Below are 26,287 nucleotides of genomic sequence, written 5' to 3'. Positions count from 1 at the left end.
TGAGGCGGCGCACAATTGGCCCAGCGTCGTCCGTGTTAGGGGAGGGTTTGGCCGGCCGGGATTTCCTTGTCCCATCATGCTCTAGTAACTCCTTGTGGCGGGCCGGGCGCCTGCAAGATGACTTCGGTCGCCAGCTGGACAGTGTTTTCTCCGACACATTGGTGCGGCTGGCTTCCGGGTTAAGCGAGCAGTGTGTCAAGAGGCAGTGCGCCTTGGCAGGCTTGTGTTTGGGAGGACGCACGGCTCTAGACCTTTGCTTCTCATGAGTCCGTAGGGGAGTTGCAGCGACGGGACAAGACTAACTACCAATTGGATATCACGATAAAGGGGTAAAAGTACTAAAACAATAAAATAATTATCAGCCACTGACTGGAAAATAGACCAATCAGTTGATGTTATTAAATCTTAAACCACGAATCGAACTGTAAAACAAACCAATCAAAACATCACAAAAGGTAGGCCATTTTGAGATGTTCTGTATTGAATGGTTTCACCAACGCCAATACAAACTGGATTGGGGAGAGGAGGGGAGCCAGTGTGTTTGTGTGCATGTGCACGCGCGTGTGTGTGTGCGCTTTGCAGTCTTTATTAGTCCTGAGTTTGATAGCATTGGTGATTAATGTAATCTAAAAAAATCTGTTGCTTTCTTAACTAACCATTCATCTCAAGATCGTGATTGCAGTGTCTACTCTACGTCTCGATATAAAACCCTAATAAAACGACCCATTCCCCATACATCTCTCCTCTACAGTGTAATCATATGTCCCTGTATTAATCACATATTCATGAATATTGAATCAAGAGAGAAAAAAGAGAGTCCTATGAAGAAAAGGGACCATTTTCACTGATTGACATTGAGGTGTAAAAAAGACATCACATCAGAGGCTATGTGACAGAATTACATAGAGACTCCACAGAATAGAGCATAGAATTACCAGTGGTGTAAAGTACTTAAGTAAAAATACTTTAAAGTACTATTTAAGACGTTTTTGGAGGTCTCTGTACTTTACTTTACTATTTTTTTTGACAACTTTTACTTTTACTTCACTACATTCCTAAAGAAAATAATGTACTTTTTACACCATACATTTTCTCTGACACCCAAAAGTACTAGTTACATGTTGAATGTTTAGCAGGACAGTAACATGGTCCAATTCACACACTTATCAAGAGAACATCCCTGGTCATGCCTACTGCCTCTGATCTGGCAGACTCACTAAACACAAAGGCTTGGTTTGTAAATGTTATCTGCATGTTGTACCTCTGCCTAGCCGTACATTGAAAAAACAAGGAAACTGTGCCATCTGATTTCCTTAATATTAGACATTTGAAATTATTTATACTTTTACTTTTACTTTTGATACTTAAGTATATATTTTTTAATTACATTTACTTTTGATACTTAAGTATATTTAAAAGCAAATACTTTTAGACTTTTACTCAAGTAGTATTTTATTGGGTGACTTTCACTTTTACTTGAGTCATTTTATATTAAGGAATCTTTTACTCAATTATGGCAATTGGGTACTTTCCCCACCACTGAGAATTACACACACACACCATAGAATAGTGCTTAGAATTACATACAGAAGTAATTTATCAGATTGAAATGAGTAGGAGCTTCTCCTAATGTAATAAAGCTGACAATCTACCAATGCCAATCAAATAACATCCATGTTTATTTAATCTACTGTTACTGCCTCTTAACTAACACCAAGCCTATCCCAGGATTCCACTTGATATAGGATGTGTCCCAAATGGCACCCTATTCCCTATTTAGAGACCTACCTTTGACCAGGGCTCATAGGGCTGTGGTCAAAAGTAGGGCACTAAATAGGGAATAGGGTGCCATTTGGGATGCCGCCATAGCTTATCTTTCCCAGCCCCCTCCCACAGACCACCAGTCATTGTGACATGGGCAGGGCAAGGCACTGATCAGAGTTATTAACCTGGTGCACTGCTGCTAGAGGGGAACACAATGCTATCATTCCCACAGATCCCACTTGTCTCTATTCCAGTCACAACATTTGAGTAACGGTGGAACTGCTGAGCAACAGATATGATTTCACACGTGACAGTCAGTCGTGAGGGCCCCGATCCCTCATCCTTTTTATTCTCCTCTTATAACATAATGTTGCAAATCACTGGCACTGTTACCTGTCACATAAATCAGTAACAAACAGGAATGTGAGCCTAGCTAATATTTGAAATAAAAAACTGAATATGACATGGTAAACAATCTAATTAGACCTAGTTCATTATGTGACGGTAATATTTTGGAAGATAACATGACACTTCTCATTGAACTCATATATCTATACATGTAATAATTGAATATGAATTGATGAGCAGAGCCAATACACAACCTGTAGACTAAAGTCAGTCAACAACATGCACTGGCCTGTGTAACCACACACACACACACACACACACACACACACCAAAGCCAGTCAAGCTCACCAATGCAGAGCATTATCAAAATCATCTAGACAGCACATCCAGACTGAGATTCATCAAAAGAGACTCACCTTCACCTATAGGCTACACTAAACAAGAGAAGGACCCCTGATTATGGCGAAACAAACACATCGATTGAAATTCCAACCAAAGCAAAGCAATGAAGCACATTCTAGCACCCTCCTCTGCATGAATCCATAAATGAATAGAACAAAAATCCCACTACTTACAATTTCTCTTGGTTGCTGTGCCAAAATGGCGAAGGTAGATACACGATCACATAAGCATTTTGTATGGGATGCATCGGTTAGTACGGTTTTACATCCTTTACTCGACCAGGTTCCCCAAGAATCGTTCCTGCAAGAAGAAGAGATGCGATCGTTTCATTAATTCCAGCGCTCTCTCAATCTCACCAGGATTGGACAAATCTGAACGGATGAAACCTTTAATAGTGTAACATTGAATCTGTTTAAACTAATAACGGAAATCTCAATGCGAATAGGGAAGTGGTATCAACACGCAATTTCGCCAGGCTACAATAAGCATTTAGCTCGACCGGGAGAAGAAAAAAGGTTGAGAGAGGGAGAGGGAGAGAAAGGAGGGGACGAAGGGAGCTGTCCAAACGTGGGTGGTGCTGATTGATTAAATTCCTCTATAGGCTGTTAAACGCAACAATTGCTTTCAAAAACCTTAGGCTACATATCAATTTTTCTACGTTTTTCTATAGAAACTATCCTCTTTACCGGTATGTCTTTAGGCGATAGCCTATTGAGCGGGTCTGGGTTATCTTCCGGAACGATTTTGTTGTTCTCTTTTCTTCCGTTCTCAATGCTTAGGCTATTATTATTACGAGGCTACTGTCGCTTTCTTTTTCGGTTGATATTTTTTCCTGAACTATTCTAATTAGCGGGTTTTTTATGTTTCCTACGGGAACATGTCACCCTGGAAACCGTGGACAGCCTGAGATTGATACTCCGCTCCTCTCTGCTGCTGCAACAGCGGTGAGGGCGGTTGGCTCACAGGTTACAAAATAGGGATATATTTTCCTAGGATGATATCTGTTGCGCTCTTTATCATTTGTTCAAGGTATTTAAAACATTTCCAAACGCAAGCATTGGTATTGTTCAACGTAGGCAAAACCGTTCAGGAAAAAGGATTGCATAACCATGGTACTCCACCCCACGGAAACGGCGCGGATGGTAGCTGCCCGTTTCCCGGTCTCCCCCTCCTCATAGCAGGTCAAATGATAGAGAGGAGAGGAAAGGAAAGCACGTTTCTTCTATTTACTGCCAGTAGCCTAAATCTCCCTCTCACTTCGAACCTTCACAAAGAATGTAAGGACAAAAAATGGCACAGAAGTACATAACTTTATGTCCCGTGTGAAATAAAAATGTTTTGTATTATTTTATGAAAAACACCTAGATGTGTGCAATCTTTTTATAAACATCCTTCAATGTATAGGCTGAAAAGTAAATTATTCACCCAGCAACAATTATTTAATGAGAAAGGAACAAGGCAAGTAAATTAAATCCCTCACTTCATCCCCTCACACACACACACACACACACACACACACCAGGGCAGTGCACGCAGACCTTTGAGGGGGCAGGTGCTCAAAATGAAAAAGTGGCAACCCCCTAAAAATCTACTTTCTTATTTAATATTCATAACTCGAAATTCATAATATACAAACTGTCTCATAATATACAAACTGTCTCATAATATACAAACTGTCTCATAACATACAAACTGTCTCATAATATACAAACTGTCTCATAATATACAAACTGTCTCATAACATACAAACTGTCTCATAATATACAAACTGTCTCATAATATACAAACTGTCTCATAACATACAAACTGTCTCATAATATACAAACTGTCTCATAATATACAAACTGTCTCATAATATACAAACTGTCTCATAACATACAAACTGTCTCATAATATACAAACTGTCTCTATAGCATTGGCCTATTTACAACACATTGTTCAGTTATTGTAAGCAAGTTAATGCCAGTGATTCCTAGTAGTAGGTTACTAACTAATCTCGTCCATCTGCCAGCTCTCTTGATGTCAAACAAACAATTCCAGCCTGGAGACGACTTTAGTGACTAACTAGAGACAGATGAGTGAAATACGGAAAAGAGTGGCTATTAGCTGATCATAGCGAATTATAATGTAAATCTGCTGGTTAGCTAGCTAGCTAGCTAGTTAGCTATGCTGTCAAAAATGGTTTTTCATGATTTAAGTTTGTTCTGCTGGTGACATCTCCCTCTTACTAACAAACGCTCGAATTGCCCCCTTTTCTGTCCATAACAGAGAGAGACATAAGTAGCCTACCAGTTTTCAAGCTCACCGCCTGTAACCAGCACAGCGCACTGCATGCAGAAGTCAGAGATGAGTGCGCGCTTGAGGCCGGGGGACGGGAATAATTGGCAATATTGAAGATAAATTAAATGAGCTGGTTTGATGTGCAATTCGTTACATTTAAAATATATATATGTGCATGTGGAAACCAGCTTTTCACAATGAAGATATAGGATGCACTCAACAGGTTGCCAAGTCATCTCTATGGAGGATAGACCTACTCATAACTGAGTCAAAGGCAGTTAGTGTTTAAATGTAAACTGTTTCAGTTCATGTTTTATTGTAAACTGATTCAGTTCATGTTTAAATGTAAACTGATTCAGTAATGTTTTTAATGTGAACTGATTCAGTTAATGTTTTATTGTAACTGCTGTCGTAGAGAGGGGACCAAAGCGCAGCGTGTTGATTGCTCATGATGAATATTTATTTTATCTCAGAACACTAAAGAAAAAATAACAAACAAACAGCTAACAGTTCTGTCAGGTACAGAAAACTAAACAGAAGACAACTACCCACAAACACAGGTGGAAAAAAACCCTACTTAAGTATGATCTCCAATTAGAAACAACGAGGACCAGCTGCCTCTAATTGGAGTTCATCCCAAAAAACAACAACATAGAAATAGAAAACTAGAACCTAAACATAGAACTACAAAACATAGAAAACCCCAAAACACCCCAACCCCCACGCCCTGACCTACTCTACCATAGAAAATAACATCTTACTATGGTCAGGACGTGACATTTATTTTAAACTGATTCAGTTCATGGTTAAATGTAAACTGATTCAGTATTTTTTTTATGTGAACTGATTCAGTTCATGTTTTAATGTAAACTGATTCAGTTAATGTTTTAATGTAAACTGATTCAGTTCATGTTTTAATGTAAACTGATTACTTTAATGTTTTATTGTAAACTGATTCAGTTCATGTTTAAATGTAAACTGATTAAGTCATTTTTTAATGTGAACTGATTCAGTTAATGTTTTAATGTAAACTGATTCAGTTAATGTTTTAATGTAAACTGATTAAGTTAATGTTTTATTGTAAACTGATTCAGTTCATGTTTAAATGTAAACTGATTCAGAATGTTTTTAATGTGAACTGATTCAGTTAATGTTTTAATGTAAACTGATTAATTTCATATTTAAATGTTAACTGATTCAATTAATGTTTAAATGTAAACTGATTCAGTTAATGTTTTTAATGTAAACTGATTCAGTTAATGTTTTAATGTAAAATTATTCTGTTAATGTTTTAATGTAAACTGATTCAGTTAATGTTTTATTGTACAATTATTCAGTTCATGTTTAAATGTAAACTGATTCAGTTAGTGTTTAAATGTAAACTGATTCAGTTAGTGTTTAAATGTAAACTGATTCAGTTAGTGTTTAAATGTAAACTTATTCAGTTAGTGTTTAAATGTAAACTGATTCAGTTAGTGTTTAAATGTAAACTGATTCAGTTAGTGTTTAAATGTAAACTTATTCAGTTAGTGTTTAAATGTAAACTGATTCAGTTAGTGTTTAAATGTAAACTGATTCAGTTAATGTAGGAGAGTGGGAGCAGATTCATCTGCATAATATGACCAACAGTATAAATAGCTGTGCACTGACCCACACATTATTGTGATACAGTCAAACCATCATTATTTTACTAATATAATTCATTCAAATATTATGGCTCTGCTGTCCCTATAGATCAACCAGTCAGATGGGGAAAAATTACACAAGGTCATCATGAATGTGTTGGTAAGTCCTTGCTGACATCAAGGTTGTCCATGACTCTTTCTCAAATGACTCCTAACATGGCCCAGGGTAACACTAGTCATGACTGTAAGGGGTAGAAGACGTGTCCCAAATTTCATCCTATTCCCTATGTGCACTATATAGGCAATAGGGTGGCATTTAGGACAAAGTAATGTACTCAGACACTGAAGGGGTGTAGAGAAATGTACTTTGGGTACCACTTTACTTGTATCTATAATGCTTTATAACTCGTTACAAGCTTGTATAAGCCTGCATAATGTCTTATAAGGTTTATAACATGTAAAATAACATACCATTTCCATGTTTTACATGTATGTATAGGGGATTGTATAGGAGGTATTTATGTACCCTGAATAATGGAATTGCATCATACAAGAGTACAACTTTCATTTTAATGTGAGTCAATTACTGTCAATTAATAAAATATGGCCCACATGAACATTTTTGAAAATGTCTGTGCCCCAGTTTAATCCCCCTTGAAATTCATTAACTACTGAATGTTCTCATCTAATACTATATGAGAACATTATTCAAGCTCATATCTGTCTGCTCCACATCCTGGAAGTCCTACTAGTCCGGCAACAATCACTAACCAAGACACAGGACACCGTCACAAACCGTTGTAGTTCACTACTTTTCACCAGGGTGCCCATAGGGCTGTGGTCAAAAATAGTGCACCATATAGGGAATAGGGTGCCATTTGGGATACAGTCAAAGAGATATCAAATCCTTTTAATCAGGTATTTAGCAGTAACATTGCACAAGGTCTCCTCACTTAAGGTAGCTAACACAGGAGTACATTTGAGATGGCTGACACTGTCATCACGCTTTACAGCTTCCACTTATGGCCGAAATTAGAGAAATTGGCAAAGTATGTCCAAAGTCATTTCTCCTGTACTTAACATCCAGGAGACACAACTCTGCTGTTGCTAATTATATTTGGCTAGTCCAATGATATTTTGACATGTAATTAGTCTTTCCGCTCACCTCAAAACATGAGTCTGAGGTGAGAGAGAGGAGGAGGAGAAGGAGAGAGCAGGAGAAGAAGAGAGCATACGAGAGGAGAGGAAATGGAGGAAGAAGAGGAGCAGCAGGAGGAGGAGTTATGTTTTCAGAGCACATAGTAAACATATACAGATGGCATACGAACAGTACATACCATTTAGCAGATAGGCCTAGAGTAAGTGGCTATATGTCACGTCCTGACCATAGAAAGCTGTTATTTTCTATGGTAGAGTAGGTCAGGGCATGACAGGGGGGTGTTCTAGTCTAGTTTTTCTATGTTGTCAGGTTCTAGTTTTGTATTTCTATGTTGGGTTTTGTTTGGGATGATCTCCAATTAGAGGCAGCTGGTCCACGTTGTCTCTAATTGGAGATCATACTTAAGTAGGTTTTTTTTTTCACCTGGGTTTGTGGGAGATTGTCTTTGAGGTAGTGTATGTTTCACCTCTGCGTCACGGTTTGTTGTTTTGTTATTCAGTTTATTTATATGTATTGCATAGTTTCACAGTTCAATAAAAATGTGGAACGATAATCACGCTGCACTTTGGTCCGCTCCTTCCTACGACAAACGTGACACTATAATGTTTTATAATTCAATATTCGCTGTAACGCGTGACTGGTGAATGCTGCTGGGTGTGAATGTGGTGTAGGGGAATGAAGGTGCAAATGTAAGACAAGTTGCTGAGGTGGAAACCATAAAGTTGAAACTTTAGAGGGAGGAAACTCCACACGATTCAAGAGTTCTACGTTCACATCTGTTAACTCTGATCGCGGTGGCTGAGAGCCTCAGTGGGAAGCGAGGACCTTTAGTGAAACTCCCATCTGATTCTGGCTTTATATTCAGCGGGTCTTTCTTCATTTAATGGGCAGGTCCAAAGCCTCGGACTATACCTCAGATAACCCTTCATGGGTGGTAGACTGCAACCCGTGGCACCTCAGATAACCCTTCATGGGTGGTAGACTGCAACCCGTTGCACCTCAGCTAACCCTCCATGGGTGGTAGACTGCAACCCGTTGCACCTCAGCTAACCCTCCATGGGTGGTAGACTAACAAGTTACACTATATCTCAGCTAACTCGTTAAGGGCGATAGACTGTAACAAGGCCTAGTTATTTAATGTTCATGAACGGTGCATTTTACCTAATGAAACCCATAGCGGCTGGCAAATGCAATACTTTACCACAGGATACCCATTATGGGTGGTAACTATAGAAACAATGTAGATTTATTCACGTCAGGGGAATTTAGCGAAACAAAGTTGGGATCCTGAGGGGCGCAGCGGTCTAAGGCACTGCAATACAGTGCTAGAGGCATCACTACAGACCTGGGTTCGATCCTGGGTCTGAAAAGTGTCAGCCTATTTGCAACCCACCTCCTTGTTTCCATGTTGGTGTGTTGCACTTACATTCAGTCCAGTATGAATCACATGATTATGAAGCCATCCATGTATGAAAGTGTGTGTTCTTACTTTAAATGTATGTAGAACTGTCCCTCTGGTGTTCTTGTCTATTCATGTTCTGTATTATGTCATGTTTCATGTTTTGTGTGGACCCCAGGAAGAGTATCTGCTGCTTTAGCACTGGCTAAATAGGGAGCCTAATAAAATACTACATACAAAATAATGACCATAGTGGACATACAGATGTAGGATCTTAATTTAAACCAGTTTGCTAGAGGCTGAAAATAATGCTGCAGCAACAGGAAATTTGAATTATTATGTGGATTATAATTAATGAATATTTTCGTAAAGGAAAATTAAGTCTGACATTTCAAAGTGGAAATTACAAACCTTTTTAAACCTCAAATACATTAGATGTTATACATTTCCTACATTGCATGAAATTTCTCCTGCATCAGGGTGATCAAATTAAGATATGTATGCATATACAATGCACACTAGAAGGGGAGGGGAGAATGCATGCCACATAGATGGTCTGGTTTTGATGAGATCTAAGTGTGCATTCCAAATGGCATTTGGGACTCGCCTTGATAAATACTCTGCCATCAGACATGATATCCCTTCTAATAGCGTGACAGAGTCAGGTGCCTTGGTAGTGGACAGCACCATTCAGAACACGGCTCCTTGACCACACGTATAACCAACGTTTCATCAGCCAATCACAGACATTTAATGATGCACTTAACCCACACAGAACAGGGTCTGTATTAATAATGTCCATGTAATCAATGTAAACCCACACAGATCAGGGTTTGTATTAATAATGTCCATGTAATCAATGTAAACCCACACAGAACAGGGTCTGTATTAATAATGTCCATGTAATCAATGTAAACCCACACAGAACAGGGTCTGTATTAATAATGTCCATGTAATCAATGTAAACCCACACAGAACAGGGTCTGTATTAATAATGTCCATGTAATCAATGTAAACCCACACAGAACAGGGTCTGTATTAATAATGTCCATGTAATCAATGTAAACCCACACAGAACAGGGTCTGTATTAATAATGTCCATGTAATCAATGTAAACCCACACAGATCAGGGTCTGTATTAATAATGTCCATGTAATCAATGTAAACCCACACAGAACAGGGTCTGTATTAATAATGTCCATGTAATCAATGTAAACCCACACAGAACAGGGTCTGTATTAATAATGTCCATGTAATCAATGTAAACCCACACAGAACAGGGTCTGTATTAATAATGTCCATGTAATCAATGTAAACCCACACAGAACAGGGTCTGTATTAATAATGTCCATGTAATCAATGTAAACCCACACAGAACAGGGTCTGTATTAATAATGTCCATGTAATCAATGTAAACCCACACAGAACAGGGTCTGTATTAATAATGTCCATGTAATCAATGTAAACCCACACAGAACAGGGTCTGTATTAATAATGTCCATGTAATCAATGTAAACCCACACAGAACAGGGTCTGTATTAATAATGTCCATGTAATCAATGTAAACCCACACAGAACAGGGTCTGTATTAATAATGTCCATGTAATCAATGTAAACCCACACAGATCAGGGTCTGTATTAATAATGTCCATGTAATCAATGTAAACCCACACAGATCAGGGTCTGTATTAATAATATCCATGTAATCAATGTAAACCCACACAGATCAGGGTCTGTATTAATAATGTCCATGTAATCAATGTAAACCCACACAGAACAGGGTCTGTATTAATAATGTCCATGTAATCAATGTAAACCCACACAGATCAGGGTCTGTATTAATAATGTCCATGTAATCAATGTAAACCCACACAGAACAGGGTCTGTATTAATAATGTCCATGTAATCAATGTAAACCCACACAGAACAGGGTCTGTATTAATAATGTCCATGTAATCAATGTAAACCCACACAGAACAGGGTCTGTATTAATAATGTCCATGTAATCAATGTAAACCCACACAGAACAGGGTCTGTATTAATAATGTCCATGTAATCAATGTAAACCACACAGAACAGGGTCTGTATTAATAATGTCCATGTAATCAATGTAAACCCACACAGAACAGGGTCTGTATTAATAATGTCCATGTAATCAATGTAAACCCACACAGAACAGGGTCTGTATTAATAATGTCCATGTAATCAATGTAAACCCACACAGAACAGGGTCTGTATTAATAATGTCCATGTAATCAATGTAAACCACACAGAACAGGGTCTGTATTAATAATGTCCATGTAATCAATGTAAACCCACACAGAACAGGGTCTGTATTAATAATGTCCATGTAATCAATGTAAACCCACACAGAACAGGGTCTGTATTAATAATGTCCATGTAATCAATGTAAAACTTTGATCAGTGGTTGTGTCCCAAATGGCACCCTGTTCCCTATATAGTGCACTACTATACCAGCTACTGTAAACCATGGTGGTAGCAGTAGCATGTGTGCCTTTTTGATCAGTTTGCTGGAACTGTTTGAGGGTTACAATTTTGTGGAGTTCATGAACCCATAAAGTACACAGATGTACAATGCAATGTTTTCGCACACATCTGTCGTTCGGGGAAGACAGCATGACCTGCAAACTGTTGATTACACCCACAGTTATATTGTGCAACGTTTGGACTCGGGGTGAATCAACAGTGGCTGGTATCTATCTATCATCTGGATTCTCTGCACCTGTCTGAATGTCTCTCTTACTGAGGGTGTCCGTGACTGTAGTGAGGCGATGCCTTAGTGGATATCCTGCTATCCTCTCCTCTCCTGTCCTTTCATTTCCTGTCCTTTCCCATCCTGTCCTGTCCTGTCCTGTCCTTTCATTTCCTATCCTTCCCTGTCCTGTCCTGTCCTGTCCTATCCTATCCTTTCCTATACTTTCCTGTCCTATCCTATCATTTCCTATACTCTCCTGTCCTATACTATCCTGTCCTTTCCTTTCCTGTCCTGTCCTGTCCTACCCTTTCCTATACTATCCTGTCCTATCCTTTCCTGTCCTGTCCTGTCCTACCCTTTCCTATACTACCCTGTCCTATCCTTTCCTGTCCTGTCCTGTCCTACCCTTTCCTGTCATATCTTTGGTATTTTTGGTATTTTATGAGGATCCCCTTTAGATGTTGCAAAAGCAGAAACTTCTCTTCATGGGGTCCACACAAAACATGAAACATGACATAATACAGAATACTCATAGACAAGAACAGAACTATATCAATTTAAAAAAGGCACAAGTAGCCTATGCTAGACAACCATTTTCAAGTATTGCCATAGATTTTCAAGCAGATTTCAGTCAAAATTGTAACTCGGCCACTCAGGAACATTCACTATCTTCTTGGTAAGCAACTCCAGTGTAGATTTTGGCCTTTTGTTTTAGGTTATTGTCCTTCTGAAAGGTTAATTCATCTCTCAGTGTCTGTTAAAAAGCTGACTGAACCAAGTTTGCTTATCTCCATTCCGTTTCTTTTTTATCCTGAAAAACTCCCCAGTCCTTAACGATTACAAGCATACCCATAACATGATGCAGCCACCGCTATGGTTGGAAATATGGAGAAAGGGAAAGGAAAGGGAAAAGGGATACCTAGAATGGTACTCAGTAATGTGTTGTACTGGATTTGCTCCAAACATAACAGCTTGTATTCAGGACAAAACGGTTTTTTGCAATGTTACTTTAGTGCCTTGTTGAAAACCGGATGCGTGTTTTGGAATATTTTTATACTGTACAGGCTTCCGTCTTTTCACTCTGTCATTTAGGTTAGTATTGTGGAGTAACTACAATGTTGTTGATCCATCCTCAGTTTTCTCCTATCACAACCATTAAACTCTGTAACTGTTTTAAAGTCACCACTGAAATCCCTTAACGGTTTCCTTCCTCTCCGGCAACTGAGGACGCCTGTATCTTTGTAGTGACTGGGTGTATTGATACACCATCCAAAGTGTAGTTAATAACTTGACCATGCTCAAAGGGATATTCCATGTCTGCTTTTTTTATATGTACCAATCTACCAATAGGTGCCCTTCTTTGCGAGGCATTAGAATCTGTGTTTGAAATTCACTGCTTGACTGACGGACCTTACAGATAATTGTATGTGTGGGGTACAGAGTTGAGGTAGTCATAAAAAAATAATGTGAATCACTATTATTGCACACACAGTGAGTCAATGCAACATATTATGTGACTTGTAAAGCAAATGTTTACTCTTGAAGATATTTAGGCTTGACTCAACAAAGGGGTTGAATACTTAAACTTGAATGTAATCCCTTTTTGAATTCTGGCTGTAACACAACAACATTTGGAAAAAGTCAAGGGCTGTGAATACTTGACTTTTTAATATTGTTTTGCTTCATTGGCCTGAGCTATTGTTAGTTTGAATTCGAGACCAGACTGATCTCAGTTTGTCAGTGTCAGAATAGCCAATCATTTCGTTATATTTGTGTGGTGTAAAAAACAAAACAAAGACCTGGGCCTATGATTTCTTAATCCAGCCCTGTCTATGCAGTGGAGCAGAGAACAAACAGGAAATGGATAGTATCTCCCCCTTAGCAGGAGAAACCCGAGTCTATCTTCCTTACTTATGTTAGTCAGCGTTAGTCTCTGTTTGGTAAATATCTTGGATACAAAGACTTTAACATGCTTTAGACAGCATTGGTTGCCATGGTTTCAGTCCTGTGTTATGGGAGTGGTGATGTTCCAATGTTACAGATGCAATCTCTTCAGGAGGAAAGTATTCAGGAGGAAAGTATTCAGGAGGAGGGTATTCAGGAGGAAAGTATTCAGGAGGAAAGTATTCAGGAGGAGGGTATTCAGGAGGAAAGTATTCAGGAGGAAAGTATTCAGGAGGAGGGTATTCAGGAGGAGGGTATTCAGGAGGAAAGTATTCAGGAGGAAAGTATTCAGGAGGAGGGTATTCAGAAGGAGGGTATTCAGGAGGAAAACTTATTGGAAAGACAAACTACTTCTTTTTTGTTAGACTTTTTTTGTATTCCCCTTTGCTTAATCATCATGTTTTTTCTGATTATCCATGCCTGTTGTATTTGACAACCCTTTACACAAAATGACGGCAAATCATAATTTAGGCATGCATGATCACGCATACCAGATGCAGAGGACAGGATTGGGGGGTATAATACATACACTCATGTATTCTAACTGCTTTCCTGCACAAATGAATGTTGGTTCCCTTTGCTGGGTACACATGTTAACCAACAAATTAATTGATTGACACATAAACCATCAGACAAACAGATTACTGATGACAAGAATAAACAAAACACAAACAAATATATTAGATTGTTATGAATTATGCATGAGTTCTACTTTGCTTGGACAAGCTTGTTGCCAAGAAACCAACTTGTGTTTTGTCAATTCCAGTTGTAATAACATCCTCCTCCAGCTGACGTTCCCCTTTCAGCCGACAGGAGAAACACTACTCAACCTGAATCTATTCAAAAAGCTCCAATTATTCCCAAGAGACCAGAGAGTTGTGTGGCCCATGATTCAATAGGAATTGAATTTGGTTGAATGTGCTTTAGTTTTCTTATCTGCCACTGAGTGGAGAAGAGAACCCATTTCTCTCGCTGTAACTCATATTGTAGCAGAAGCACAGTACAATTTTCACATTTTAGAGTTATTAAAATTAAAAAGCAGCCATATTCAATTTATAAAATGGGGCTGCTGAGAATAACTGCCGCTATTTTGTACTGTAAGATGTAAAATCTGAATTCCTGTAGAATGTTATATATTATCCCACAGGGATCATACTCTATTTTGTACTGGAAGATGTAAAATCTGAATTCCTGTAGAATGTAATATATTATCCCACAGGGATCATACTCTATTTTGTACTGGAAGATGTAAAATCTGATTTCCTGTAGAATGTTATATATTATCCCACAGGGATCATACTGTATGTCACCTATGATAAATACTGTATACCCCAGCGGTGCAACGTTGAAATGACCTCATTACAACATGATTCAAACCAGAACTGGTTGAAAGATTGTTCAAGTAACGTCATTGTGGTCAATTTTCCCTACCAGGAAGTAGATATATTAGCAGGCAAGGTAAATGTAGGCAAACAACCCTCAAGTGTCTGTTTATATGTACTTCCATAGGCCTGTAGTGACAAGCATAATCACATCATCCAACATCATTTTTTCTTCTGTTTTCTCCTGTATTGTTTTTTCTATCTGACTGTTTACGCCTCTGGGTAGTTCTAACTAATGTCCCTGTCACCCACCCTCACTGTGAGCATTGTTTGGTAAAGGGAGAGGGTGGTGGGGGGCTACACCTGGGCTGAGCTGTCCTATAGGTGTGTCCCAAAGAGAGGGTGGTGGGGGATACACCTGGGCTGAGCTGTCCTATAGGTGTGCCCCAGAGAGAGGGTGGTGGGGGGATACACCTGGGCTGAGCTGTCCTATAGGTGTGCCCCAGGGAGAGGGTGGTGGGGGGATACACCTGGGCTGAGCTGTCCTATAGGTGTGCCCCAGAGAGAGGGTGGTGGGGGGATACACCTGGGCTGAGCTGTCCTATAGGTGTGTCCCAGAGAGGGTGGTGGGGGGATACACCTGGGCTGAGCTGTCCTATAGGTGTGCCCCAGAGAGAGGGTGGTGGGGGGATACACCTGGGCTGAGCTGTCCTATAGGTGTGCCCCAGAGAGAGGGTGGTGGGGGGATACACCTGGGCTGAGCCGTCCTATAGGTGTGTCCCAGAGAGAGGGTGGTGGGGGGATACACCTGGGCTGAGCCGTCCTATAGGTGTGTCCCAGAGAGAGGGTGGTGGGGGGATACACCTGGGCTGAGCCGTCCTATAGGTGTGCCCCAGAGAGAGGGTGGTGGGGGGATACACCTGGGCTGAGCCGTCCTATAGGTGTGTCCCAGAGAGAGGGTGGTGGGGGGATACACCTGGGCTGAGCCGTCCTATAGGTGTTCCCCAGAGAGAGGGTGGTGGGGGATACACCTGGGCTGAGCTGTCCTATAGGTGTGCCCCAGAGAGAGGGTGGTGGGGGGATACACCTGGGCTGAGCTGTCCTATAGGTGTGTCCCAGAGAGAGGGTGGTGGGGGGATACACCTGGGCTGAGCTGTCCTATAGGTGTGTCCCAGAGAGAGGGTGGTGGGGGATACACCTGGGCTGAGCTGTCCTATAGGTGTGTCCCAGAGAGAGGGTGGTGGGGGGATACACCTGGGTTGAGCTGTCCTATAGGTGTGTCCCAGAGAGAGGGAGGGAGAAGGTGAGGGACATAGAGAGAGGATGAAAGAGAGAGAGGGGGAGGGAGAGAGAGATGGAGATGGGAAGGGAGAGAGAGCAAAAGAGTGAGAGAGAGAGGGAGAAAAAGAGAGAGAGGAGAAGTTCCCGCTCAGCCCAGTCAAAACTGTTCGCTGCTCTGGCACCCCAATGGTGGAACAAGCTCCCTCACGACGCCAAGACAGCGGAGTCAATCACCACCTTCCGTAGACACCTGAAACCCCACCTCTTTAAGGAATACCTGGGATAGGATAAAGTAATCCTTCTAAAAAACAAAAAGATATAGATGTACTATTGTAAAGTGTTCCACTGGATATCATAAGGTGAATGCACCAATTTGTAAGTCGCTCTGGATAGCGTCTGCTAAATGACGTAAATGTAAATGTAAACACATGGTGCCTCTACTCTGGGTAAACGTGCTGCCTCTCAGCAGGATAGAACACACAGTATAGAAGAATAGAAGGATAGAACACACAGGATAGAAGGATAGAACACAGGATAGAAGGATAGAACACACAGGATAGAAGGATAGAACACACAGGATAGAAGGATAGAACACAGGATAGAAGGATAGAACACACAGGATAGAAGGATAGAACACACAGGATAGAAGGATAGAACACACAGGATAGATGGATAGAACACACAGGATAGAAGGATAGAACACACAGGATAGAAGGATAGAACACACAGGATAGAAGGATAGAACACAGGATAGAAGGATAGAACACAGGATAGAAGGATAGAAACACAGGATAGAAGGATAGAACACACAGGATAGAAGGATAGAACACACAGGATAGAAGGATAGAACACACAGGATAGAAGGATAGAACACACAGGATAGAAGGATAGAACACACAGGATAGAAGGATAGAACACAGGATAGAAGGATAGAACACAGGATAGAAGGATAGAACACACAGAATAGAAGGATAGAACACACAGGATAGAAGGATAGAACACACAGGATAGAAGGATAGAACACACAGGATAGAAGGATAGAACACACAGGATAGAAGGATAGAACACACAGGATAGAAGGATAGAACACACAGGATAGAAGGATAGAACACACAGGATAGATGGATAGAACACAGGATAGAAGGATAGAACACACAGGATAGAAGGATAGAACACACAGGATAGAAGGATAGAACACACAGGATAGAAGGATAGAACACAGGATAGAAGGATAGAACACAGGATAGAAGGATAGAACACACAGGATAGAAGGATAGAACACACAGGATAGAATGATAGAACACACAGGATAGAAGGATAGAACACACAGGATAGAAGGATACACACAGGATAGAGGATAACACAGGATAGAAGGATAGAACACACAGGATAGAAGGATAGAACACACAGGATAGAAGGATAGAACACACAGGATAGAAGGATAGAACACACAGGATAGAAGGATAGAACACAGGATAGAAGGGTAGAACACAGGATAGAAGGATAGAACACACAGGATAGAAGGATAGAACACACAGGATAGAATGATAGAACACACAGGATAGAAGGATAGAACACACAGGATAGAAGGATAGAACACAGGATAGAAGGATAGAACACACAGGATAGATGGATAGAACACAGGATAGAAGGATAGAACACACAGGATAGATGGATAGAACACACAGGATAGAAGGATAGAACACACAGGATAGATGGATAGAACACACAGGATAGAAGGATAGAACACACAGGATAGAAGGATAGAACACAGGATAGAAGGATAGAACACACAGAATAGAAGGACAGAACACACAGGATAGAAGGATAGAACACACAGGATAGAAGGATAGAACACACAGAATAGAAGGACAGAACACACAGGATAGAAGGATAGAACACACAGGATAGAAGGATAGAACACACAGGATAGAAGGATAGAACACACAGGATAGAAGGATAGAACACACAGGATAGAAGGATAGAACACACAGGATAGAAGGATAGAACACACAGGATAGAAGGATAGCACACACAGGATAGAAGGATAGAACACACAGGATAGAAGGATAGAACACGGGATAGAACACACAGGATAGAAGGATAGAACACATAGGATAGAAGGATAGAACACACAGGATAGAAGGATAGAACACACAGGATAGAAGGATAGAACACAGGATAGAAGGATAGAACACAGGATAGAAGGATAGAACACACAGGATAGAAGGATAGAACACACAGGATAGAAGGATAGAACACACAGGATAGAAGGATAGAACACAGGATAGAAGGATAGAACACACAGGATAGAAGGATAGAACACACAGGATAGAAGGATAGAACACAGGATAGAAGGATAGAACACACAGGATAGAATGACAGAACACACAGGATAGATGGATAGAACACAGGATAGAAGGATAGAACACACAGGATAGAAGGATAGAACACAGGATAGAAGGATAGAACACACAGGATAGAAGGATAGAACACACAGGATAGAAGGATAGAACATACAGGATAGAAGGATAGAACACAGGATAGAAGGATAGAAACACACAGGATAGAGGATAGAACACAGGATAGAAGGATAGAACACACAGGATAGAAGGATAGAACACACAGGATAGAAGGATAGAACACACGGGATAGAAGGATAGAACACACAGGATAAAAGGATAGAACACACAGGATAGAAGGATAGAACACACAGGATAGAAGGATAGAACACAGGATAGAAGGATAGAACACACAGGATAGAAGGATAGAACACACAGGATAGAAGGATAGAACACAGGATAGAAGGATAGAACACACAGGATAGAAGGATAGAACACACAGGATAGAAGGATAGAACACACAGGATAGAAGGATAGAACACAGGATAGAAGGATAGAACACACAGGATAGATGGATAGAACACAGGATAGAAGGATAGAACACACAGGATAGAAGGATAGAACACACAGGATAGAAGGATAGAACATACAGGATAGAAGGATAGAACACACAGCATAGAACACACAGGATAGAAGGATAGAACACACAGGATAGAAGGATAGAAACACACAGGATAGAAGGATAGAACACACAGGATAGAAGGATAGAACACACAGGATAGAAGGATAGAACACAGGATAGAAGGACAGAACACACAGGATAGAAGGATAGAACACACAGGATAGAAGGATAGAACACAGGATAGAAGGATAGAACACACAGGATAGAAGGATAGAACACACAGGATAGAAGGATAGAACACAGGATAGATGGATAGAACACAGGATAGATGGATAGAACACAGGATAGAAGGACAGAACACACAGGATAGAAGGATAGAACACACAGGATAGAAGGATAGAACACACAGGATAGAAGGATAGAACACACAGGATAGAAGGATAGAACACACAGGATAGAAGGATAGAACACACAGGATAGAAGGATAGAACACACAGGATAGAGGATAGAACACACAGGATAGAAGGATAGAACACAGGATATGAAGGATAGAACACACAGGATAGAAGGATAGAACACACAGGATAGAAGGATAGAACACCAGGATAGAAGGATAGAACACACAGGATAGAAGGATAGAACAACAGGATAGAAGGATAGAACACACAGATAGAAGGATAGAGGATAGAACACACAGGATAGAAGGATAGAACACACAGGATAGAAGGATAGAACACACAGGATAGAAGGATAGAACACAGGATAGAAGGATAGAACACAGGATAGAAGGATAGAACACACAGGATAGAAGGATATAACACACAGGATAGAAGGATAGAACACACAGGATAGAAGGATAGAACACACAGGATAGAAGGATAGAACACAGGATAGAAAGGATAGAACACAGGATAGAGGATAGAAACACAGGATAGAAGGATAGAACACACAGAATAGAAGGATAGAACACAAGGATAGAAGGATAGAACACACAGGATAGAAGGATAGAACACACAGGATAGAAGGATAGAACACACAGGATAGAAGGATAGAACACACAGGATAGAAGGATAGAACACAGGATAGATGGATAGAACACACAGGATAGAAGGATAGAACACATAGGATAGAAGGATAGAACACACAGGATAGAAGGATAGAACACAGGATAGAAGGATAGAACACAGGATAGAAGGATAGAACACACAGGATAGAAGGATAGAACACACAGGATAGATGGATAGAACACACAGGATAGAAGGATAGAACACACAGGATAGAAGGATAGAACACAGGATAGAAGGATAGAACACACAGGATAGAAGGATAGAACACACAGGATAGATGGATAGAACACACAGGATAGAAGGATAGAACACACAGGATAGATGGATAGAACACACAGGATAGAAGGATAGAACACAGGATAGAAGGATAGAACACACAGGATAGAAGGATAGAACACACAGGATAGAAGGATAGAACACAGGATAGAAGGATAGAACACACAGGATAGAAGGATAGAACACACAGGATAGAAGGATAGAACCACAGGATAGAAGGATAGAACACAGGATAGAAGGATAGAACACCAGGATAGAATGGATAGAACACACAGGATAGAAGGATAGAACACACAGGATAGAAGGATAGAACACACAGGATAGAAGGATAGAACACAGATAGAAGGATAGAACACAGGATAGAAGGATAGCACACACAGGATAGAAGGATAGAACACACAGGATAGAAGGATAGAACACACGGATAGAAGGATAGAACACACAGGATAGAAGGATAGAACACACAGGATAGAAGGATAGAACACACAGGATAGAAGGATAGAACACACAGGATAGAAGGATAGAACACAGGATAGAAGGATAGAACACAGGATAGAAGGATAGAACACACAGGATAGAAGGATAGAACACACAGGATAGAAGGATAGAACACACAGGATAGAAGGATAGAACACACAGGATAGAAGGATAGAACACAGGATAGAAGGATAGAACACACAGGATAGAAGGATAGAACACAGGATAGAAGGATAGAACACACAGGATAGAAGGATAGAACACACAGGATAGAAGGATAGAACACACAGGATAGAAGGATAGAACACAGGATAGAAGGATAGAACACACAGGATAGAAGGATAGAACACACAGAATAGAAGGATAGAACACACAGGATAGAAGGATAGAACACACAGAATAGAAGGATAGAACACAGGATAGAAGGATAGAACACACAGGATAGAAGGATAGAACACACAGGATAGAAGGATAGAACACACAGGATAGAAGGACAGAACACACAGGATAGATGGATAGAACACACAGGATAGAAGGATAGAACACACAGGATAGAAGGATAGAACACACAGGATAGAAGGACAGAACACACAGGATAGATGGATAGAACACACAGGATAGAAGGATAGAACACACAGGATAGAAGGATAGAACACACAGGATAGAAGGATAGAACACACAGGATAGAAGGATAGAACACACAGGATAGGATAGAACACAGGATAAGGATAGAACACACAGGATAGAAGGATAGAACACAGGATAGAAGGATAGAACACAGGATAGATGGATAGAACACAGGATAGAAGGATAGAACACACAGGATAGAAGGATAGAACACACAGGATAGAAGGATAGAACACACAAGATAGATGGATAGAACACAGGATAGAAGGATAGAACACAGGATAGAAGGATAGAACACACAGGATAGAAGGATAGAACACACGGGATAGAAGGATAGAACACACAGGATAGAAGGATAGAACACACAGGATAGAAGGATAGAACACACAGGATAGAAGGATAGAACACACAGGATAGAAGGATAGAACACAGGATAGAAGGATAGAACACACAGGATAGAACACACAGGATAGAAGGATAGAACACACAGGATAGAAGGATAGAACACACAGGATAGAAGGATAGAACACAGGATAGAAGGATAGAACACACAGGATAGAAGGATAAGACACACAGGATAGAAGGATAGAACACACAGGATAGAAGGATAGAACACACAGGATAGAAGGATAGAACACACAGGATAGAAGGATAGAACACAGGATAGAAGGATAGAACACACAGGATAGAAGGATAGAACACACAGGATAGAAGGATAGAACACACAGGATAGAAGGATAGAACACAGGATAGAAGGATAGAACACACAGGATAGAAGGATAGAACACACAGGATAGAAGGATAGAACACACAGGATAGAAGGATAGAACACACAGGATAGAAGGATAGAACACACAGGATAGAAGGATAGAACACACAGGATAGAAGGATAGAACACACAGGATAGAAGGATAGAACACACAGGATAGAAGGACAGAACACACAGGATAGAAGGAAAGAACACACAGGATAGAAGGATAGAACACACAGGATAGAAGGATAGAACACACAGGATAGAAGGATAGAACACACAGGATAGAGGATAGAACACACAGGATAGAAGGATAGAACACACAGGATAGAAGGATAGAACACACAGGATAGAAGGATAGAACACACAGGATAGAAGGATAGAACACACAGGATAGAAGGATAGAACACACAGGATAGAAGGAAATAATGAGTCATGAAGAACAATGTTTCTGAAAGCTGTGAGGGAGTCCTGTCTCAATGTACAAATAATATGAATGTTTAAAATATTTCAGAAACAGATGAAGGGAACTGTGTATGGGATATATAGTTGACGTTATCTGTTGACATTCTTCAATTTAAAGGTTATACAGATGTAGGATCTTAATTTGGTCACTCTTTTGTAACTGAGAATTTTCCTATACAGCAGGAAATTCAACTTGCATTTTATTTGAGTTTAAGAAGGCTTCTAAAGTTTGTTATTTCCTCTTTGAAACTTCAGACTTGCTTTCCCTTCACGAAAATAGTATCAACCCCTACAAAATGTCCATGATTTATAATCCACATAATAATTTACATTTCCTGTTGCTGCAGCATTATTTTTCTTGCTGTTGCAAACTGGTTCAAATTAAGGACCTACACAGGATAAACTATGCTATCTAGTCCTTTCAGATGAGGATTAAGAAACCAGAATAAGAAAGCAGGTTAAATTAAATAGAGGTAAGATTTGAGTCTAATGTATATAATGATGGTATATTTTCTGACGCACAATGTGTAAGGAACAAAGAACACAAGGAACAAATAATGATGGCATTGAAACCAGCTTCTATCAAATCACTGAGTTCCTTGATATTCCAGCGGCACAAAGGATCTTTCATTCGATTTACCCTTATCAGTGTGCTATTACGGCTGTAATACAATGGCTGAAATACAACACTGAGGACAAAAGATGCATTCAAAACCTACATTGAATTTCCTCTGGCCTTCGCCGCTTATTGTCTCATACAATTGCTGAATAATAGGTGCCTGTAGCTGAATGAAATACAGCTACCCTGTATGGGAAATAATAGGGGATCGGTGATTTAATGTCCCTGTTCCCCTCATTTTACTGTACGTTGTCAAGAGAAAAGTCAGACTGCGTCCCTTTTTCCTATGAAGTGCCCAGATTTTGGTCAACAGTAGTTCACCATGAAGGCAAAAGTCAAACTGCGTCCCTATTTACTATAAAGTGCCCAGGCTTTAGTCAAACGTAGTGCACGAGAAAGGGAACAGGATGCCTTTTGGGATGCAGACCCAGACTTAATTCCCCAATGTTATTTAGAAGATTTATTCATTTCATCTGATTTTAATCTTCATAGGCTTTTTTTTCTGCTGAAGTAATTGTCCTCAAATCCCCTTACAGAGGACGACGGGCCCGGCACTAATAAATACAGAGTATAGGATAGTCTGAAGACATTTTGAGTAGGATTGCGTACAGTACACTTTGCCAAGAGTAAGCACCCTTGAACCTCTTAGAAGATGGACAAAACAGTGTTTTCATCTTCAGAGCATTTAGAAATGTAGTTTATATCAATATAAATCAAAACGGTAATTCCATACATAACAGATACATCAACATCACCATGGATTAGAGAAGAGCAAGGAGAAAACAGCAAAAAGGAAAGCTTGTTCACTTACATGATGCTGTTATCCCACAGTGCACAGTAAGGACTCAGGGTTCCCTGCATTACCAAGAAGAAGAGAGCACGCTGAAAACCTTCACTCATTGTTAGATAACCACATCAAAATGACCAAAGCCTCACAGATAGTAGATTCTACTCGTAATTATCCAAGAATAACCCACTAAACAAATTGTTCTTTTAACTAACGGCTATGGCGACACCTCTTTAGATTGCAGTTCAGGGTTAAAATGTAAAATGCCAATGAGAATTGGTGGCAGTTTCACTTTGAATCACTTTAGCCTCAATTAGCGTTGAAGAACCCAACAATGGCTACAGCCACACGTTTAGAGTGCATTAGCCAACAAACAATGGTAGAGTCATTGATTCAATAACTCATTTGCAGGCGCCCAGTGTAGCAGGTGTGTCATGAGAGAGAGAGAGAGAGAGAGAGAGAGAGAGAGAGAGAGAGAGAGAGAGAGAGAGAGAGAGAGAGAGAGAACTGTCCAGATAATTACAAGGACAAGCTCTCTTTACAACCCTGGCCTTTTGGTTAATCTCTGAGATAAAGACGATCGTTCAGAGGTGATGCAAAGCAGCATGTCATTGTCAGAACCCATATATTTCAACTTGTCCTCCTGATTCAGATCTGGGCCTGTATTTATCAAGTGTCTTAGAGTAGCACTGCTGATCTGGGGTCAGTTTTGCCTTTTAGAATAAAATGAATTAGGTTAATATGGACAGGGAGGACCTGATCCTAGATTAGCACTCGTACTCTGAGATGCTTTGTGAATATAGGTCCAGATATACAGTATCTTCTCTGTACAATTAACTTTTGTAACCGTGTTTTAGTGTGGACTCAGTTACATGGATTGCCGTCATGTAACTGGGTCCAATGTATCAGTTACACGATTAGCTGATTGGATAGCTATTAAACATCTGCCTTCTCTGTATCGCTTGTATGCCTTTTCAAGAAGTGAGGGAGTCTTGGGCAAGTACTTACATTGTGAGGAGGTCATTCTTCCTTCGATGAATTAAAATGAAAGATGAAAGATGAATAAAATCAAGGTCCTTACGTTGGCCAGGTGAGCCAGCTCGATCTCCAGGTGTGACTCTGTTATCCTGGGCTCTGGTCTCACTGTGACAGCGATGACCTTGGAGCTCACCGCTGTGTGGTTCCTGGGTGGAAAACACAGTGATGTACAGCATGAGATGGACACTGGTTGGAAGTTGTGTCACTTAGGCACTGCTACACAAATACAGTATGTTCGGTCCCACTTTAAACAAAGTGCATCTTATAAAGGCTATATATAGCTTCATAATGGCTTCATAATCACTACATAAAGGCTTCATAAGCACTACATAAATGCTTCACAATCATACAAACCATATGACTAAACTTTATGTTCTGTCTTATTATAAAGGTATATGTCAGACAAATGCATTAGTTTGTCTGTTTGCACAAAAGGTGTGTTAATAAAATGCTTGTGTGGTTTTCCCTAAATGAGTTGTGTTTCATAGACTTACCAAAGACAAAATGACATTCAACGTTTACAACATGACACCTCATTCAGGATGTTGATACTATTGATGTACATACAGGTTTAGCTGATATTATGAATGTCCTTTGATGCAAAGAACAACACAAAATGTCATGTCACACCTCTCTGTGAGGCACTTGACAAACACACCAGCTGTGGCACTGCAGGACAAGACCTGACACACAAAACGACCCACGTGAAGCAAGTCAACCCAAATACAAGTGAACTGGAGCCCGGACAGAGCGAGAGGAGAGAAATTAGGCACTGGGGGGCCAACTTAGGGTGCGATTTCAAATGACACGCCTCCTCTCCTTTTGTCTAGCGTTAGCTTATTTACTTCCTGAAAATAGATATGGGGGGGAGTCTAATGCTGAATAAAAATGAATGACTTTCTCTCTAGAGTGGTAATATGTTTTGAAACATATTAATACAATGTAGCTCATGAAAGGATGACTTGGTAGAAAGCGG

The 26,287-nt window shown here is 40.2% G+C and overlaps 1 protein-coding gene across 6 annotated transcripts in view; it reads right to left on the bottom strand.

Moving 5' to 3' along the window:
* Positions 1 to 26,287, bottom strand: part of LOC115193521 (adhesion G protein-coupled receptor B3) — a 140,398-nt gene that overhangs the window by 81,864 nt on the left and 32,247 nt on the right. For 5 of the 6 annotated variants that reach the window (XM_029752222.1, XM_029752225.1, XM_029752224.1 and 2 more), the window contains exons 4-6: positions 25,355 to 25,457; positions 24,298 to 24,341; positions 2,688 to 2,814 (exon numbers count right to left, since the gene is read on the bottom strand). In XM_029752222.1, coding sequence (XP_029608082.1) covers positions 2,688 to 2,814; positions 24,298 to 24,341; positions 25,355 to 25,457 — 274 coding nt within the window. Of the gene's footprint in view, positions 1 to 2,687; positions 2,815 to 3,200; positions 3,717 to 24,297; positions 24,342 to 25,354; positions 25,458 to 26,287 lie in introns of those variants that run through there. The other variant, XM_029752227.1, reaches the window with a different exon arrangement.

This window comes from Salmo trutta, chromosome 5, assembly GCF_901001165.1.
Source record: "Salmo trutta chromosome 5, fSalTru1.1, whole genome shotgun sequence".
Classification (NCBI taxonomy): Eukaryota; Metazoa; Chordata; class Actinopteri; order Salmoniformes; family Salmonidae; genus Salmo; species Salmo trutta.
This window is presented reverse-complemented; position numbering and strand designations above follow the sequence as displayed.